At 29.6% G+C, this 14678-nt stretch overlaps 1 protein-coding gene across 2 annotated transcripts in view; it reads left to right on the top strand.

The window, feature by feature from the left end:
* Positions 1–7445: 7445 nt before the first annotated feature.
* LOC133292339 (MADS-box protein SOC1-like) overlaps positions 7446–14678 on the top strand; it is a 30239-nt gene continuing 23006 nt past the window's right edge. Inside the window, exons 1-3 of one of the 2 annotated variants that reach the window (XM_061490755.1) lie at positions 7446–7699; positions 7842–7902; positions 8010–8201. In XM_061490755.1, the coding sequence (XP_061346739.1) occupies positions 8020–8201 (182 nt within the window). In that variant the 5' untranslated portion in view covers positions 7446–7699; positions 7842–7902; positions 8010–8019. The remainder of the gene's footprint in view (positions 7700–7841; positions 7903–8009; positions 8202–14678) is intronic. The other variant, XM_061490749.1, reaches the window with a different exon arrangement.

Below are 14678 nucleotides of genomic sequence, written 5' to 3'. Positions count from 1 at the left end.
ATCATGTGATGAAAGCAAAGTCGTTGTCGGTCCCCAATCTATAACTAATATATATGGTTGGGAAAAATAAAAAATAAAAAAATTGAGAATATGATAAGGAAATTATTTGCTTAAGCGTCTATTTAATTGTGTTTTGATTTTTTTATATTTAAAATTATTTTATAGAATAGTTAATAAAATAAGTGTTTTCTATATTTTTGTTTTGAAAGTTAAAATTCAAAACACAAAACAAAAAAAACTTATATGTATTCTCTAAATTTGATTATTAAAAAAAAAATTATAATTTTAAATTGTTTTAAAAAAAAAAAACAGATTTTATCAGATAAGCTTTTTTAAAATTAAAAAATTAGTTTTCAAAATAGATTTCAAACATCCCCTAAATTAGCACGAACTACGAAGCTTCTTCTCTGCAAACTGCAATTATTAAATGTTATACATAATGAATTATAATAAAATAAAAAATGAACAATATTCGGAAAATGAAATAACAAAAAGTTTGCACGAAATTAAAAGAAAAGAATATGAGAAAAGGTGACGACAGCAAAGCATCGAAGTGAATGACGTGCACATGGATGGGCGCAACAAATCTGATCTGATCTCACACTTTCAAACGATGAGCTTTTGAGCGTTGGATATATCGAAGGACCACAGCACGCTCAGTGGTCCCCCCCATTTCATTTTAGTTTTAAAGGTGAGTAACAACTTTTAATAAATTAAAACTAAATTATAATTTAGGCTGTCAGATTTATTTATTTTTTAGTAAATTCAGAGTATTCTCGCCTTGTAGGATAACATTAATTTTTCTGTGGCTTGACCGAAACGGTTTTTATTATTAGCCTTATAGTGCTTTGCGTAGGAATTGAACTCACGAATTCATGAGCATCCGATCTTCGAGTTGCATTTTGCTCACCACCGGAGCTATACTTTGGGGTTATGCTGTCAGATTTTTTTGACTCTGATATAAAAATAAGATTTTTTTATTTATTTTAAGAGATAGGATATTCTTACTATCAATTTTTCTACTACCACTTTAATCACCATGAATTAGAAAAAAATTGAATTTAGTAGTGATTAAAATGGTAGTAGAAAAAATTAGTAGTAAAAGTATCTTATCTCTTATTTTAATAGTTAATTTCCACGAATTATTAATAATTTATTTAATTATATTCATCAATTAATAATTAATCCGAAATAACTTATAAAGATACATGAAGGGTAATATTTTTTATTATTAGTTTTTCTTATTTGTTTATTTTAAAGATAAATAATAATGTAGCTTGGTTGCAATGCTACAATGAGAATGGAACAAATTATTATTTTTTAAGCACGTAGAAGGGATTTGTATTTATCATTATATATGACAGAAAGAAGTTTCCTACACAAACAATATTTTATGGGACTCACATTTTTTGAAGAAAAAAAAATTACAACATGCAAAACAAATCTCTATAATATTACACAATTACTTTTCCTACAACATAATTCTTATAAAACCGTACATATAATATAATGGAACAATTTTGGTTTGGAAGAAACCTAAATAGTTTGACATAAATGGCATATCTGAATTTGCCAGTCTTTATGATTGACATGTGACAACCACCGCACAAGTTGTTTATTTAAATATTAATCTTATAAATAAATATCTTTGACCCCTATCTATTGCGTTTCTTCTCAACCAACAAAACAATGTTATATGTATCCTGAAATTATGTTACACCCATGTCAATTTAGATTAGAATAATGAGATCAACAATTAAGATTAGCTGTAAAAATTATTACTTTTATACTAATTTTTATTTTCCATATATATATATATATTTATTAATTTTCAATAACTAAATATATTAATAAAAGATAAAAATATTTAATATAAGATATTAAATGTCTGTCAATTAATAAATTATTAATTTTCATTAACAAAATGTATATTTTATTATAATAAAAAAAGGGTTTGGCGTTTGTCACTTTAAATGACATAAGTTATGTTATTTTAGGAGAGAGATAGACAAAAAAAATAATAATAGAAATCATGGGAGAGAGAATGTGGGTGATTTTTTTTAATTTAAAATTCAAATTTTCTGTGTCTGTGTCTCTCTTAAAATGACATAACTTCTGTCATTTAAAATGACAAATACTTTTCCCATAAAAAAACTCATAATGTACAGTTGAGTGTTGAATGTGTCTCGTGCAAATTTGTTGAATTGCAATATGCATCGTATATCGTTTAGTTAATTTTTTTGTATCGAGAATGATATCGAATTAATAAGATACAGAAATATAATAAAAATAATTTAAAAATAAATAACATAATTAATATCATATAAATTCAAATTTCAAAAAGGATCTAATAAGTAAAATACATAAGTAATTAAAGCGTAAACCAGTTATTCTCATACTCATCAATCGTTAATATTAATATTATCATTACTATCACTATCGGCATCTATTAGTGACATAACTAATCTATCATCCTCTTCCAAAAATGATCCTTCTAGTTTTTTTTTTAATTTAACTTGCATATCAAATATTTATTTATTTTTTTATATTAAAAATTATTTTTGATTTAACTTTTTGTGTCATATGATACACATATCGTATTGTATCGTATCCTTTGATACAAATTCCTTTCTGATACACCCTACGATAAGTATTGTCGAGCTTGTGAATTGTATTGTATCGTATGAATCGTATCGTGTATCGTAAGATACTGATAACTATGGTCTCATGCAATGTTATAAAAATCGGACCGACCCGGCCGGGTCGACTCGGAAACCAGTGAACCGGTCATGTAACCGGTCTGATTTTCATATTGGACCGGCCACGTTACAGAACCGGTGTGACCCGGTCGATTTTTGTAAAAACCGGTGACCCGGTCGGTTCAACAGGTGACCCGGCCCGGTCTATAAAAAAAAAACTAATTCATTTTCATAAATTAATGTCTTTTTTTTTTTACTCTCAAACACAAATGATTTATTTTCTTCTGAAATATTTGAGTGATTTGTAACTTATTAACTTACATAGATTATGTATCTACAACATTATATTATCTTGATTATGCAATATGCAGGGAATTTTGATTTGATTTATAGTTAGAAATGTCGTTTACTGAACCTGAAACACTAGTATCACAAATATTATATGTTTGATTGATCTTTTGTTGGACAATGATGTGTAATTTATTATTTTCATTTTAAAATATTTGAAATTGATATTTTTTTACAAGTATTTAAGTATATTATAGTTTTTTTAATATAAATTGTAGATTTACATATACTTATCGGGTCATGCGGTTGATCAGTAACTCAATGGTTGAACCAGTGACCCAGTATCTCGACTGGGTCAATAACCGAGCCGGATTTAATAGCATTGGTCTCATGTATAAGGTAGGAAAAAAAACTTGGCAAGAATGAATCTCACGTATTATTATTATTATTTTTATGTATTATTTACTAATGAATATTTGGTGTGTTGCAAAGATGTTTTTAAGTTCAAGTGAAATATAAAACCTATTTTAAAATTGGGAAAAATATTTGTCCTTTTAAATGATGACCATTTTAATTAAAACTAGTATTTTCTTATTTAAATTTAAAATTAAAATATCCATTTTCTTCCCCCATGATTTCCTTCGTGCATATATTTCTCTAACTTAAAATGACATAATTCTATATCATTTAAAAAGACAAATATCAAATCCTTTAAAATTATAGAATTTGTGCATAATTAATTTTAAAAAGAAAGTTAAAAATATAGATTAAAAAGGTAAAAAATTCTGTTATATAAATTTAAAAGAAACAAATTAATAATGAAAATGATATTTTTTAAAAGTGGTACATTAATGAGATTTAATTTAATTGTGATATATTAGAAAAGAGTAATCAGGAAAAAAAACTCTATTATATGAGGTAGATACAATTTATGCATTTTTTTATTATTTATAATAAAATTTTGAAATGCTTTTTTTTTTTTGATAACAATTTTTGAAATGCTTTACAAACAATGGGATTCTTCATCCTCAATAATAAAATTTAATTTTTCTAATATCATAATCATCTTTTATAAGTACAAAATAAAAGGATTTAAGTGCATCTAATTATAAATCATAGTAATATTTTTTAAATAAAACTGTGGCATAATGTATTAAAGTTGGAAATTTCACTCTCTTTTAGTTTTTTTCATAGAAAGAAACTGTGTCATATTTAGTTGGCATATGAATTAGTGATCCATAATAAATTATAGTCATCTCATATTCTCATATGTATGAAAATCAATGTCTAAAATTAGAAGAAAGATTTCATATTCTCCTCGTCTGACGGGAAAAGATTTTTTGACTTCAGTTTAACAATAAATTTTTTTACTTCTCATCTTAACCTTTGATCTCCATGCATCTGATGATTGTAATTTGTTAAATTATACCAATAATTAATTACTAATCTATAATAAATTATAATCATTAAATTACTAATAATTAATAATTCATTGAATGAGCAATTTTTTCTTTATCTAATTATATTTTTATAAAGGGAGTACTTCTTATTTTTATTCAATGGTATTTATTTATCAATTTTAAAGTGAATATGAACAAGTTTGTAGCTTTTTTTTATTTATTTCATGACCCTAATTATTTTTTTAGGGCAAGTCAAATTCTTCAGATATCCCACAATCTAAATTGGAAAAAGGATTTCTAGGTATACAGGATTAATCCCAAATAAAGCGGGGTAATAATTATCTAGTTCTGACTACAAAAGTCATATCTAGCGACTTATATTAGTACTTTTTTTTAATACACACTTATAGTAGTACTTAAGTCAACTATTAGAATCAACTTAAGGTGAATTAGTTCTGAATTATTTGGTAGAGATATTGATTTGAATAAAATTAACGATATTTTCCAATAGTTGATGCAAAACAAAATTCTCCGAACACACAATTGTTATTGGATGAAAATGAAAATGAGCATTTTCATATTTTTTTAAATTTTTAAAAATAACTATTTTTTTTTAATTAAACTCTATTTTTTTGACGTGGAACTTTATGTTATTTTAGAAGGATGGGAAAGTCGTACCCTTTTTTCTTTAAACAAAGTCGTTCCCTTAAATAAGTCAAATTATTATTATTTTTTTAAAAAATCTGATTTTCTGTCGCATGTTTTTTTCCGTTGAAAATATCTTTATTCAAAGTAACTTTTTTAAAGTATTTTTTACAACAAAAAAATATTATTATATATTATTTTCTAATTTATACTCGTTTATGTTTTGATTTTTATAATTTTGTCACACACAAAAACAAAGTTAATATTATGTCATCAGTATAATTCAAATAAAAAAAGTATAAAAATCATAAAATGTAGGGTCCAAAATAAATCTGCAAAAATTATATAATTTATAATTTTAATAAATTTCTAAAATTAAATGAAACTAAATGTTAGGCATAATTCTGTATAATTTATTAGTTATGAAGTAAAATAGAAAGAGAATTAATATAAAAGATCTTATTAAATATTTTGTTAAGTTCAGTCCTTAAATAAAAACATTTTTGTCAGTATATATATATATATATATATATATATATATATATATAAATTTTCAAATTACATTTTTCTTTGTTTTCTAAAGTTTACTAAAATTATATGTTTATAGAAAGATTTACGTATATTATAAACACAATTGTGACAATTAATTTAAGATTTTTAACTTAAATTTATTGAATAACATCGTAATGAATATTTTGGTGCCTTTTTTTTTTACTGAAATAACTGTTTTAACTTTAATTATCATTAACTTAAATTTTTTACAATTCTCAAAATAATATTTTTTAACTTTTTTTTTCGGATTAGAGTGACATTGGAAAAATTGGTTTTTTTAAAAGGTTATCTTTGTAATTTGATTTATATTTTATATACGATAAAAAGTCATTTCTCAAACTGACTTTTCAACGTATATTTTTCAATTTATCTAAAAATAATTACTTAAAAAATAAAACATTAAAGAATTGATTCTTTTATCAACTTTTTAATGCTAAAAAAAAGGTATCTTGGGAATTATAATAAAAATTAAATGTTATCTGTACTTATTGGGTCAAGTTGTAAATAACTTATTTTTTTAATTAAAAATCTTGATTTAGGGTTTTGCAAAGAACAAAAATTTGTCATAATTGCTCTCATGTGAATCCTCCGAATTTCCAATGGAATTAGTTGAATATTTTTATTTTTATTTTTGAATTGGTGAAAAAAAAAACATTTTAATAAAAGGCCCAATGGATTAATCCAATGGGACATAGCTTTATGAATGATGATGACATTTCATGACAAGTTGTTTAGTTTTCGACTTCTCATTGGCGAGTTCGCGTACGATGTTGTACGGACGAAGTTGACGTGTTTCTAACATTGTACATTTCCTCTTTTTTTTTTTTTTTTAAAGTAAGCTTCTGTGGCCCCACTGTTCCTGCACCAGTAACCCCACTACACTGACTACTTAGTGCCAAAACAAGATTAACAATAATAATAACTGTTTATTTTCGTTATTAATTTTTTTTATAAAAGAACAACTCGAAGGCATGATCTGAAGATTATTTTTAGAATTTGATATTTCTCCTGTCTCTTATTTAACATAAAAGTACGTGGAGTCATATGAATTATGTAAAGAAAAAAAGAGAAAAGAAATAAATATAAATCTTACATATTTTTTTATGTGTATAGAAAATAATTTTTATTTTTTATAATATGAGAGAACGTAAAATTCTTATTTTTATATCATATCTCTAATAAAATGAAAATGACCAAACTTTTGGACTTGTGAGATGAGTACGTGGGAAATTTCTTTTTTGGGGCCAGTAGACTCTGGTTTTACCAAAACAAGCAAGAGAAGAGGTTGTAATTTTGTTGTTGTTTCTTGATATGGTGGGGCTTGGGGAACAAGGAGGGATCAGGTGCATGAACAAGGAAAGGTGGGTATATGCTTATCTCTTAGTTAAAGATATATAAAATTCGGGAATTTATTATCTCTTATTTTAAAATTTTCATGATCAGGGTTCTGTGTCTCTCACTTCATAAATATGCATAAATGTTGAACGAATTCCACCTATGTAATAGGTATAAAAAGAAAAATAGATACAAAATTTATTTGGAAAGATTATTCTTACTATTATTTTAAATTTATTATTCTTATTATTTGATTCGTTATTGTTGAATTAATTTGAAATAAATGACAGTTAATTTTTTCTATTTTTAAACTATTAATTTCAAATTAATCTATTAATAATTAATTAAGTAATAAGAGTAATAAATTTAAAATGATAGTAAGTATAATTGACAAAATTTATTTATTTTTTACGTCTGTATCTTAAATTTACTTTAGTCATTGAGTGCTGACTAAAATTTAAACCATTTTTGTCCAGCGTTCTATTTATTGAGTGCTGACTTTTCTTTTTTCGTCTTTGAACTCTCATTTTCTTCCTTATTTAGTTATTTTCCTTTCCTCTTTTATGCAAAATCTCAGAGATTTTCTTAGATTTTTCCCATTTGGTGCAAATCTACTTCCCCTGACCTCATTCTTCCCTGGGATATATCAATCAATTGTAAATAAATAAAAACCCATCTCTGAGATATATATATCTTTCTGGGTGTTTAGTTCCTTTCTTGTTAAGGACCTTGAATTTACTGATACTTTGACAGCCTCTTTCTTTTCATTGAAATCTGTATGTAAGTGATCTGGTTTTTTTTTTTTTCCTTATGCTTTTTCATTAACTTCCCATTTCTTTGTAACCTTCATCCTTCATACTAATTTCACACCCTTAACTTTTTTATTTTTTGTTTTGTATTTTGGGTTTCAATGGTTCCTTAGATAAGTTTCTGTGTATTCATTCTATCATAAAAAGGCTTAATTTTTGGATTAATCCTATTTGGTGAGGACCCTTTTGACCATGTATTGAACTTTGCTTCATTTTTCTATATAAGCATTTATTCTAATTTCATACATTTTTTGTGGGGTATTGATGATGATTCACCACAGAGAATAAAAGATGGTGAGAGGAAAAACTCAAATGAAGCGTATAGAGAACGCCACAAGCCGGCAAGTGACCTTCTCAAAGAGGCGTAATGGGTTGCTGAAGAAGGCCTTTGAGCTATCAGTTCTGTGTGATGCTGAGATTGCTCTTATCGTCTTCTCTACAAGAGGGAAGCTTTATGAATTTGCAAGCTCCAGGTACTTATCCTGTACATCTCACCATTCTCAGATGTGTTCATATTTTCTTATTCACTAATTGTATGATTGCATCTACATCTCATAATCTTAGCTATATCCTCTACATTCAAGGATTCCTTTATATTTTGAGATAGTAAATTTCAGGCACGCTTAGATATATACATGTAGCTACTTTTACATCATATATGTATAGTCAAGAATTCAAGATTCTCATCATAAACACCAAAATACATTGATGGATAGGATCTAGTTTTATTTCTTTTTACTTATCCTATACATCTCACCATTCTCAGATGTGTTCATATTTTATTATTCACTAATTGTATGATTGCACCTACATCTGATAATCTTAGCAATCCTTTACATTCAAGGGTTCCTCTATTTTTTAGTAAATTTCATGCTGACTTAGATATAAGCATGTAGGTACTTTTACATCATATGTATAGTCAAGTAAACAAGATTCTCATCATAAACACCAAAGTGAATTGATGGATAGGATCTAGTTTTATTTGTTGTTACTTATTTAATTATTATTATTAGAGGGATTCCAATCTTTAGTAATGATTTTCCTTATCATTTGATCAAAATCAAATTAACGGTTGCAAAATGACATTAAATAAGAGCTGTTAATTTGATTTTGATCTAACCGAAATAAAGTGATTGTATAGGAAAAAATGTTGCAAGTATAACCTACCTCTTATTATTATTATTTATTTTTTTCAAGACTTTTTTAAAATTGCGAGAGTAAGCTGTGTAAAATCGACCCTTATCCCTATTCTTGCAAGTTGGGAAGCTTTGTGCACTGGGTTTGCCCTTAGTGCACTAGGAGCTAAGCAATTCAGTACTCTAGGGAAAGGAAATGATGAATTTTGTATCTTCTCTTTCAGTACAAGTGATTTAGGGAAGTATTTGTGGATATTTCATGACATTAAATAGCATAATTGATTGTAGTGGTTTTACCTAATCCTATCCTTGTTTAAAGCCTAACAAATTCTTACATTCATGGGTAAGCCAAGAGCTTGTAATTTTTCTGGCTTCTTCTATTAAGCTAGTATCAAAGATGAGATTATGCTAGTAAATAGTTTTAACCTGATTAAATGGTACCACACCTCCCAAACCAAACATTAAGAAAGGGTAAAATGATGCAAGGTACCTGGTTCCCTCAGCGCAATGAGCAAAGAAAGAACTATCACATGTAGGTTACACCATATGTACCAAACACTGACATATATACAATGTTCATGAGATGGGGAAAGATCGAGAGAGAGACAAAGAGAGCAAGTGTGCAAGTGTGACCTGCACCACATAAAGATGATTTGATTCCATCTATAATATTTTCTGATCAATGAATATTATATTTTGGTATAAGAAGTTGTAGGGTCAGAATGTACTTCTTTTATCATCGAACAAAGTGAGTAAACTCTATTAGATAGGAGCTTGTGATGTTCCATGAAATAAAGTGCAGTGTGATCAACACAGCTTAATTTTAGTATAACAAGAGGCCACACACTAACCTCATTCCAAGACTAATAATTGTACTTTCATTTACATTATTATAATCAGAACTTCTACTTCAACACTACAGTCGAAACTACAAAATTTTCTTGTCACCTTGAGGTCTATAATATTTAGTAAATCAAGTTCTGGTCAATGGTAATTGAGAGTGATGTGTGAGCGTGTTGTTGCGGTACAACACTATATGTAAAAACTTTGAAAACCATATTTATTATATAAGTAATTATATATGGATGCTTTTGTTGTCCATATTCTCTTTATTGTTGGAATAGATTACGATTAAATGAGTCTTATGAGCATATAATAACTTTTAAGTGATATAGGTTTTTTTGAAAAATAAAATTTAGCATAGATAGACCAAGCTAGATTTTCCAGCTTGTATAGTGAGAAGTGGGGATTCGAACTTTCAGCCTTGGCTAGGGTTTGATTTGTGATATGCTAGAAATCCTTAATCGGGCTAGGGTTTTCAAAAAGTACATTCTATGTCCTTTTTTAAAATTTGTGCCAGTATACAGTGCAAGTAACTTACGGCGCGTTTGATAAAAGAGAATTTATTTATTTATTCGGGAATCACGATTTTCAAGAATATGGTGAGAAAGAGAATTTCCCTGAAATGTTACCAAAAATCTATTTGGTCGGGAATGTTGGATTAATTTTCCTGATGTTATGTTTGGTTGATAATAAAATATTGTTGGGAATATGAAGAGATTTTACAAAATTACTCTTTATAATTCTCACCCACTCTCACTTCCTCTTCCTTCTCACTCCACTGCACCTCTCTTTCACTCTCTTTTTTCTCCGGTCATGGGTAAATAATCACCACTATTTCATGTTTTCCTTTCTTCTTTTGATTCATTACTCTACTCAACCTCACCCAATTTGGTTTTTTTTTCTTGTTTTGTTTTTTGTTTTGGTTAATGAGGCAAGGTCAAGAGCGAAATTAACAGTAACTCTTCTCCTTCGTTCAACAGCAGCGACAACCTTGACAACCTCTGCGTCCCCTCCAAGTTGTTGAAAAGTCATTGCTAGGTCGAAGCTCCATTAATGCATGGAAAAAACGGGGGGGAGGGGGGGGGGTAATTTTGTCAAACGAAGTTTGAGAAATTTTTCCAACCCATGGGAATTGAAGAATACCACCTTCTGGGTGATATTTCTCGTTGGTATTTGGTTGATCTTTTACACACAAAATGGAATCCCGGGAAAATAACTTTCCCGGGAAAATTTTCTTAAATGTGCTACTAAACATGGTCTTCTTGGAAACCCACTCTCACTTTTCTGGGTATCTCAAAATAATCTCCCTACCAAACACCCCCTTAGGGATAAAATAGAGCAAAGTCAAGGATGACATGCTTATATGAATTCATTATAATCAAGTTTCAAATTGCACTAGAAAGGAGAGTGAGTTCGAAGTGTGAGAGTCACAATTTCTAAGAATAATGGAGAGACACAAATCCAAAATAGAATTAGTCGGGCCCTTAGGACTGCTGATACAGATTTTGGTATTTACTAAAAAAAGTTTTCTAGTTCAAGGCAAGTGAGCTTTTATTGTGTGACCCAAGTTTGTTCAGTAATTTGTTTTAAGAGGCAACCCTCGCTCCAAATTGCAAGGTGCTTAGTGATGCTGAAAATGTATAAAAAAGATGGCTAAACCGAAAGTTTAGATTTCATAAAAGAGTAATCCTTTAGTTCTCAATTTCTATTAACAAAATTCAACTCCTTCAATAAGGGTCATCAACACCCTTTTATAGACTAATTACAAATTAATTCAAAATTCAAAATCTAAAATCTCAAAAATATAAGGAAAATTCCTAAATTAAATATAACGGTAATTAACTTCTAAAAGTTAAATAAATAATTACAATTAAATCATTCAAAACACGTCCCAAATATTAGATCTCAAATCGTGCCAAATGTGTTGTTTTCCTTTTTTTGGTTTCCTAAGGTATCCTTCAGCCGACAGCCGAAGACTAATCCTTTCGAGGCAGAAGATCACATTAAGTGGGTAAACCTCTCCCAACAAAGATTTTTCCATACGCACGGCCAGGGATCGAACCCCTGTCAGCATGCTTAAGGAACCCAGCTATCTACCAACTGTGCTGGGCTTTGTTGGTTGTGTTGTTTTCCTTTTCTTGCCAAACAAATTACAATCATATTTACTGCTTCATTTGGATTTAGATTTGATTGTAATTTGTTATATTTTAAATTACTGTTTCTTTCAACAATTGGGCCATACTTATTGGGCTATAATTCTGGTTGACTCCTGGCTTCTTGAATCAATGGTTGGGCCATGTGCAATGGGCTAACTGTGAGTGCGTCATTCTCCTCTGCTAAGAAAAGATTCGTCATCGAATCGTCTTCATTTTCACTGATATCAATCTCTTTAGGTCAAAACTCGATAATTCTTTCTCTATTAGATCTTCATCTTTAGATTCTCCATCAGATTTAACATAGACTGGATTATCATCATAAACTGAATTTTCATTTTAAGATGGATAATCATCGTAAATGAGATAGTCATCGTAATATTGATATTTGCATCTCGATATCTTTAAAAGTGGACTGATTTCCAGGTCGAACTTCCCAATTCTGTCTCTGGTTTAGAATTTCCAAGGGATTGACGTCCTCCTCTTCATCATCAGATGTGTCCTTTAGTTCTATCGGATTAAATGCCCAGCTTTGTCCACGTAAGTTGTCGCTCCAAATCTTGGATTTTCATGCTCTGCCCCTCCACAAGTTGTTGCTCCAAAACTTGAATTTTCTTGTCCAACGCCAACTCAAGTTGTCGCTTCAAATCCTGGATTCGCCTTCTGAGCTCTTCATTTTCTATCACGCGAGTCTATTTGACGCGGTTGTCTGTCTTCTTTAGTAACGAATCCATGTCCCTTGTCTTCACGACTATGCCATTGACGATTGACGATTCTGTTCAGCCATTGGTTGAAGGCAACGTAGTGCTCTAATACCAAATGATGCCAAAAGCGCATAGAAATAGTGGCTAAACAGAAAGTTGAGATTTCATAAAAGAGTAACCATTTTTTCTCAATTTCTATTACCAAAATAACAAAATTCAACTCTTACAATAAGGGTCATCAACACTCTTTTATAGACTAATTACAAATTGATCCAAAAACCAAAATTTAAAATTCAAAATCTAAAATCCTAAAAATATAAGGAAAATTCCTAAAATAAATATAACGGTGATTAACGTTTAAAAAATAAATAAATAATTACAATTAAATCATTCAAAACACGTCCCAAATCTTAGATCCTTAATCGTGCCAAATGTGTTGTTTTTCTTTTCTTGCCAAACAAATCACAATCATATATGCTGCTTCATTTGGACTAGGAGTAGATCGTAATTTGTTATATTCCAAATTATTGCTTGTTTTGACAATTGGGCCATACTTATTGAGTCACAATTCTGGTTGACTCCGGGCTTTTTGAATAAATGGATGAGCCATGTGCAATGGGCCAACTGTAAGTGTATCACTTAGTCTTAAGCCCCACAACAGATTCCCTTCCATTTGATGTCTCGTATTCTAGGGCGATATTGAGAGATGAGGTGTGATCCTTACTCTGGTGTACATTGTCCCTGATTCACTTGTAGAGACTTGCTTAGAAGCATCAAGATGGACAATTCTGAGAGGCGGAATGTCCTAGGACAATCTTGATAGGATCCAAGATGATTGTATTCAATGTGAGATTTGGTGACAAATGATCTTTTTGGAGGTGATGACTGCAAAAATGACATATCACTTATGGATTAGGCAAGAGGCTTGAAAGATCACTTATGGAGTATGTGAAAGGCTGCTTGAAAGATCACTTGTGAAGTTATGTAGTACGCAAGAGATTTAAAGCCAAGGGAGTCAGGTGTGTGTGCAGTGAGAGTTTAGGGTTTTAGAAGTGTGTGCCTTTGATGCCTAACCCTCTATATATAGATAGGTTTTACCTTAGGGGGCGTTTGGTAGAGGAGAAATATTTTTTTACCAGAGAAATACAATTACTCGGGAAATGGTGGGAAAATGAATTTGGTAGGAAAGTGAAAAAAAAGCTGTTTGGTAGGCCGAAAATTTATCGGAAAAATTGGTTTAAATTTTCTAAATCTATGTTTGGTTGAAAGCAAAATATTGATGGGAAAATAGAGTTAAATTACTACAACAACCCTTGAGTAAATAATTTGTGGTAAGGTGAATAGAAGTCATTGCCCATCTTCTAACATTAAATTTCTGTTTTCATATCTCTCTCTTTCTCTTTGTCTCTCCGTTCAAAAACATCCCTCCGGCACGGTTTTTAGCTTGTCTATATGTATATTGGCTCCGTTTCAGCCTAACTATTCAAAATTTACTCACATCTTACTCTAGTGGTTTCTATACCTTTTGATTAACTACTTGGGAATATTCTTATGCTAATGGATGCTGTATTTTGTCAAAGGCTTTTGCCTGTTGAAATAAATCCGCTATTCCAAATCATCACTGCATTTTCCTGTTGTATGGTTAGAAATAACGAATAAGATGTCTGATGTTTGGAGGAAAAGTATGATTGTGCCTATCTACAAAAACAAGGGAGATATACAGAATTGTTCAAACTATAGAGGCATTAAGCTAATGAGCCATACTATGAAGTTGTGGGAGAGGGTTATTGAACATCGATTGAGGAGAGATACCAAGGTTTCTATAAATCAATTTGGATTTATGCCAGGAAGATGTACCATGGAAGCAATTTTCTTGATGCGACAACTAATGGAAAGATACCGAGAAAAGAAAAAGGACTTGCATATGGTGTTCATAGACCTTGAGAAAGCATACGATAGGGTTCCAAGGAAAGTTTTATGGTGGGTCCTGGAGAAGAAAAAGGTTCCATTAAAGTATGTAAAGGCAATCAAGGATATGTATGATGAGGCTACTACATGTGTAAAAGCTTGTAACGGATCATCAAGTTATTTTCCTATCACGGTAGGTGTACACC

Source organism: Gastrolobium bilobum, unplaced genomic scaffold (genome assembly GCF_033153095.1).
Source record: "Gastrolobium bilobum isolate Gb01-03AN ecotype WA unplaced genomic scaffold, APGP_CSIRO_Gbil_v1 utg909, whole genome shotgun sequence".
NCBI classification, from domain to species: Eukaryota; Viridiplantae; Streptophyta; class Magnoliopsida; order Fabales; family Fabaceae; genus Gastrolobium; species Gastrolobium bilobum.
Note: the sequence above shows the minus strand (reverse complement) of the source record. Positions and strands in the feature narration are given on the sequence as shown.